The sequence below is a fragment of the Ranitomeya variabilis genome, chromosome 2 (genome assembly GCF_051348905.1).
Source record: "Ranitomeya variabilis isolate aRanVar5 chromosome 2, aRanVar5.hap1, whole genome shotgun sequence".
NCBI classification, from domain to species: Eukaryota; Metazoa; Chordata; class Amphibia; order Anura; family Dendrobatidae; genus Ranitomeya; species Ranitomeya variabilis.
This window is the reverse complement of record NC_135233.1, coordinates 624,385,675-624,391,674: the sequence shown is the minus strand read 5'-3', so window position 1 is coordinate 624,391,674 and position 6,000 is coordinate 624,385,675. Positions and strand designations below refer to the sequence as shown.

Here is a 6,000-nt window from a genome sequence, read left to right as displayed (position 1 = left end):
GTGCTTCCATCTGACAGGATGCCTGGGATCTCTTTGCTCCTCTCCAGCAGCATGCTTGGGATGTCTGTGCTTCCATCTGACAGGATGCCTGGGATCTCTGCACTCCTCTCCAGTAGGTTGCTCTGGATTTCTGACAGGCCACCTGAGATCTCTGCGCTCCTCTCCAGCAGAATGCTCGGGATCCCCGAGCTTCAATCTGACAGGATGCCCGAGATCTCTGATCTTCTCTAGTAGGCTGTTCAGGATCTCTGTGCTTCCATCTGACAGGACGCCTGGCATCTCTGCGCTTCTCTCCAGCAGGATGCTCGGGATCCTTGTGCTTCCATGTGACAGGACGCCTGGGATCTCTGAACTCCTCTCTAGGAGGATGCTCAGGATCTCTGTGCTTCTATGTGACAGGATGCCTTGGTTCTCTGCGCTCCTCTCCAGCAGGATGCACAGGACCACCCATCTAGCCTCTGACTGGACGCTCAGGATCACTGCTCTCCCCTCTGACTGGACTTTCAGGATCACCCCTCTTGCTTGACAGGACGCTCAGGATCACCGCTCTCCCCTCTGACTGGACCCTCAGGCTCAATGTCTTGGTGCAGACTGTCTGTGGAGAACATGACCCCTTGCCCTCTACAAAGGACAGTATCAACTGCATGCTGCATCCATCGAGGGCTTCATGTTCCTGGATGTTTGGTAAGATATCTGTGACCAGGTCCAGACCATAGTGGATGGATGTTATGTTTTCTATATGCGCTTCCTCTGCAGGGGACCGGTGGCAGCCCAGTGTCATGTCAGGTAAAAGATCAATGGCTGCTGGCTGGAGTCCTCTCTGGGGCAGGGATGAGGCCCTACCTTCCAGTCCTCTACACTCGCACCTCGTACTACAGTCACTGGATTTCATCTCACACTGCGCAGGCAGGGCGGCCATTCATTCCTACCATCAATATGGTGAATCTGCTGCTGCAGCATTTCCGAGCTGCAGTCAAGGAGAGAACAGAAGAGCTGCTGTACGATTATTACAGTGAAAAAGAGCCGCCCAAGACTTCTGGCTGCTCCTCCAGGGCCGGCGTACTTCTCATTTTCTGCATCATTTTCATCACATTGTGAAATAAAACAGAGCAACAAGATAAGAATCTGTGCAGAGAGTTTGTACATCCGCCACCTAGTGCTGCAGAGAAGTGTCTGGAGGGCTCAGGGAAACTGGGCCCCATATGCCAGGAAGGGCTTGAGACCAGAGCCAGCGAAGGCGGCCAGATACTCCACACAGGTGGAAGTCAGGAATAAGATGGACTCAACACGTGACACAACAACACAACACATAAAGCAGTGACTGGCACCAACCCATGCCACGTACCAGGAATGTGTCGCAAACCGGTCACAGGGAGAGGCAATTTGACTCCTACGACCTTGGTCAGTCAGAAGAGCAGGAGCCCCTACATTGGCGGTAGTCAGTGGTGGTGCGGCACAGCACACAGTCCAAGCATTCTTCCCTAGAACGGTACCTCCATAATGCACCATTGCATCAAAAAGTCACTATTTGCTGCCAGATTGATGTGGCAAATGCCATGTTACAGGCCCTACATGCCCACAGATGATATCACCAATAATTACAGGTGTTCCATGCCAACAGACTTTGAAGATCTGAGGTTGTGGGTTATAATAATCACCTAAGCAGGTTAATGATGCAACTATATTTTTATTCCTTACGGCCATGGTTGTACAACAAATCCATGTAGATGACCAAAATACAATGTCTGCAGTCCACAAGATCCCACCCTGGGATCAGAGGCTCCACTGCCGCCGTATCAGGTGATAGCCACTGTCTCCCAACTTTTGGCATCTCCAGCCAGTATAGTGTGCAGTCACAGCCTATGTTCCTACAGACGGGACAGTGGAGTCGGTAAGCCAAACCTCCGACTCCTCAATTCCCATGACACCAACTCCCTCATAGATGGCTCATGTTTAAGTGATACATTTACTATAGTAAAGTGGTAACATCAGGCTTTTAATCTTTATTATGATACAATAATCAAGCCAATTAGATAGAACATAAAATATATTGGAAAACAACTTTAGAACAATAAAACTTTTGCATATTTACAATTATACACTCTGCAGTAAGTGGAAAAAAAATAGTTTTCAACAAAAACGTACTGAACAACATTTGTGCAGTCTATGAATTTGTTCTGAGAAATATTATCGCCTTCATAGATGACCTCACATCTGACCTAATTATCTTAAGGCTGGAGAACGACCTCTCTACAGTGACTTGGGTTGGTGGTAAAGCAGTGACCACATGGGTGACATCTCTAACAATTTCAGGGTGTTAAGGAATTGCCTCGTGCACAGTCAGTTTTGAGGAACAATTGAACTCTTACTTCTTTAAGAGCAAGTGAAAAATGTTGCTGAAATATGGTCAGTTTTCTATGGGAGTGGAATCTTTTCCCTGTGGCGACGCTTTGCCTGCTCCATGTCATCCAAATACTTGTCAAAACACCAATGATATACCCAATAGTGGTTCACCATATATAGAATATATACCTACAAAGAAAGGCACCACACAAATACTCAATTTTAGAACAGTTTTTATTTATATACTTTAGAAGACTGAAAAAATAGTCATAAAAAGCCTACAATAGGCAGCAGGTAAAATACACTTAATGCAGGAAAAGGGGAAGACACCTGGTGAGACATCATAATCATATATAAACACATGTGTGTGATGTATGCTCACATTGTATGGGATTAGCACATATGCTCTAGGATATATAATAGATAATAAATATAATGAGCCAATCAAAAAATAATAAGTTACTAACAAATTATAATGTTTAAATAAGATATGTGGTCAGATACATGAGGCTTGTGCCATATAGGACCACATAAAAACAAGTGTTATAGAAAGAGCCCATATACACATATAATTCAGTTTACATATGAGTACATATTTACCCAACAATAGAGCAATGACCAGGCGTCCACCACACCCGACGCGCGTTTCGCAAGGAGTTGCTTCGTCCAGGGGTCGTCCCTGGACGAAGCAACTCCTTGCGAAACGCGCGTCGGGTGTGGTGGACGCCTGGTCATTGCTCTATTGTTGGGTAAATATGTACTCATATGTAAACTGAATTATATGTGTATATGGGCTCTTTCTATAACACTTGTTTTTATGTGGTCCTATATGGCACAAGCCTCATGTATCTGACCACATATCTTATTTAAACATTATAATTTGTTAGTAACTTATTATTTTTTGATTGGCTCATTATATTTATTATCTATTATATATCCTAGAGCATATGTGCTAATCCCATACAATGTGAGCATACATCACACACGTGTTTATATATGATTATGATGTCTCACCAGGTGTCTTCCCCTTTTCCTGCATTAAGTGTATTTTACCTGCTGCCTATTGTAGGCTTTTTATGACTATTTTTTCAGTCTTCTAAAGTATATAAATAAAAACTGTTCTAAAATTGAGTATTTGTGTGGTGCCTTTCTTTGTAGGTATATACAAATACTTGTCAAAATCAAACTCTTCATCTGACGAGGATGAAGGAACAGCAGCAGCAGCACTGGCAGGACCCGAGTCCTCTTGCTCTTGGCCGTCCTGTAGCCACTCAACCTAACTGCTACCTCAATCAGAGCTTCTTTTCCTTTAGTAAGCTGTTGATCACCCAGCAATATACGATGACTCGGGTCCACATAAACAGCTGCCAGAGGAGTTTTACTTTGTAATAGTAGTGTCTCCATTTCATTGAAGCAGCAATGCCATCTGCCATTAAACCTCCTTTTTGGGACAGGCAAAACAAGTTCTTCCACTCCTTTATAAAAATGTCAGGAGGTAAATCCTCAGCTTGTAACTTTTTAGCCACTGTAAATGGGTAATGAAGCAATTCCTTCAATTCAGCCACCTGCGTCCATTGACCTTCATGTAGTGTTACCTGCAGGGCCGGTTTTAGACAAAGTGGGGCCCTAGGCAAAAGTTTAAAATGAGGCCCCCAATGCTCACATACATATTGCACCATGACGCTCAAACATTTTGGTTGCATTTACATGCGTTGAGTTCAGACCGTTCGATGCGTGCGATTGACAACATTGAAGTCGTTTGGCTCTTGTTTCTCGGCCTCTTTACATCGTCTGAGGACGAATCGAATGATGGGGACAGAACACTAGTAGATCAATCTGTCCCCATATAGTATCATGCTATAAGCAGCAGGGCTGTGTGTGTGTGTGTTTATATATATATATATATATATATATATATATATATATATATATATATATATATATATATATATATATATATATATATATATATATACACTCTAGTCTGTTCAACCATTATTTTAAAATGTGCATGGAACACACACACACACACACTATCACTGTATGTTTATATAGAATAATGCAAGAAAGTATATATATATATATATATATATATATATATATATATATATATATATACACACAATTAAACACACACGCACATGACACATGCTTATACACACACACATTCATACATGTACATGGCACGCACGCATACACACATACACGGCACACACTTATATACACACACATATATATGGCATGCACTTATACACAGACACATACATAGCATTCTTATACATACACACATACATAGCGTATATATATATATATATATATATATATATATATATTTTACACACACATAAACACACACATGGCATGCACTTATACACACAAATATATACATGGCATGCATTTATACACATACATGGCACGCATTTATACACACATACATACACACACATATATATATACACACACATATATATATATATATATATATATATATATATATATATATATATATATATATATATATATATATATATATACACATACACACACACACACACACGGCAAGCAAAGACACACTTATACATGCACACATACACGGCACACACATGCAGCACAACAAATGCTCATTTGATACATGTGATTCACATAAGCACACACTACACATGACACACGCTATACACACCACACACACACACACACACACACACACACACACACACCTTTATGCTGGAGGGAATGAGATGTTCCACACTATCAGCTGCAGCTCCTCCTGCTCCCAGCAGACACCTTTCTGCCCTCTCCTCTGCTGGGACTGCCGACAAGAGCAGGAGTTGCTGACAGCAGGACAGGAGCCATCATCACCAGGAGCAGCACACACACAGTGGGACGGTGCTCTTTACTTATCTGCCGGCTCAGGTTGGTACTGGTGCTGGGTCTCTCTCCCTTCCCCTCAGAGGCTCCGTTCAGCAGGACAGGGCGCTGGCCAATGAGCACTTCTATCACGCTGATGGGGGAGGTTCAGTGGCCGCTGCTCCTGTGCTTCACTGCAGGCTCCTATTTTACTGCTACAAACATTCCCAGAGTACATGGCCTGTGGTGACATCACGGTCACATGGCAGGTCACCTGATCGTGATGTCACTACAGGTCCTTAACCAGTCTCTACTCGGAAGCTTCACTGATAATGCTATTATCAGTGAAGCTTCTGCTGTAGATGCTGGGGGCCCCCAAGGGAGTGGGGGCCCCAGGCAGCTGCCTAGTCTGCCTGGCCCTAACGCCGGCCCTGGTTACCTGAGAGTTGGCCGTATCTACAAGGAAGGGTTTCAGCTCAAGCAGGTGCTCAATCATTAAATAGGCGCTGCCCCACCGAGTGGCTTGATACACAATTGCCCCTTTTCCAGCTCGTCTCTTCAAGATGGATCAATTTTAGGGGTTCTGGCAGCAATCGCCAATTTCCTCACTTTGCTAATCAGAGTTCCAGCATGTCCCTCTTGCAGACTTTCTCTTTTTCCCAGCTGCAGCGTGAGCACAACACAGTGCACGTGATAAATAGGAAAGAGGTGTGAAGCAGCTTCAACAAGATCATCTACTTGTAAAGAATCATTTTGCAGTTCTTCTGTAGTAATATCGGTTTGTTCCTCCATTTTGGGAACAGGACTGTG

The 6,000-nt window shown here is 43.4% G+C and overlaps 1 protein-coding gene across 2 annotated transcripts in view; it reads left to right on the top strand.

Moving 5' to 3' along the window:
* Nucleotides 1-1,124, top strand: part of PRSS54 (serine protease 54) — a 6,517-nt gene extending 5,393 nt beyond the window's left edge. For both annotated transcript variants that reach the window (XM_077288968.1, XM_077288969.1), the window contains exons 5-6: nucleotides 530-684; nucleotides 757-1,124. In XM_077288968.1, the coding sequence (XP_077145083.1) occupies nucleotides 530-684; nucleotides 757-1,098 (497 nt within the window). In that variant the 3' untranslated portion in view covers nucleotides 1,099-1,124. The remainder of the gene's footprint in view (nucleotides 1-529; nucleotides 685-756) is intronic.
* The last annotated feature ends 4,876 nt before the right edge of the window (nucleotides 1,125-6,000 follow it).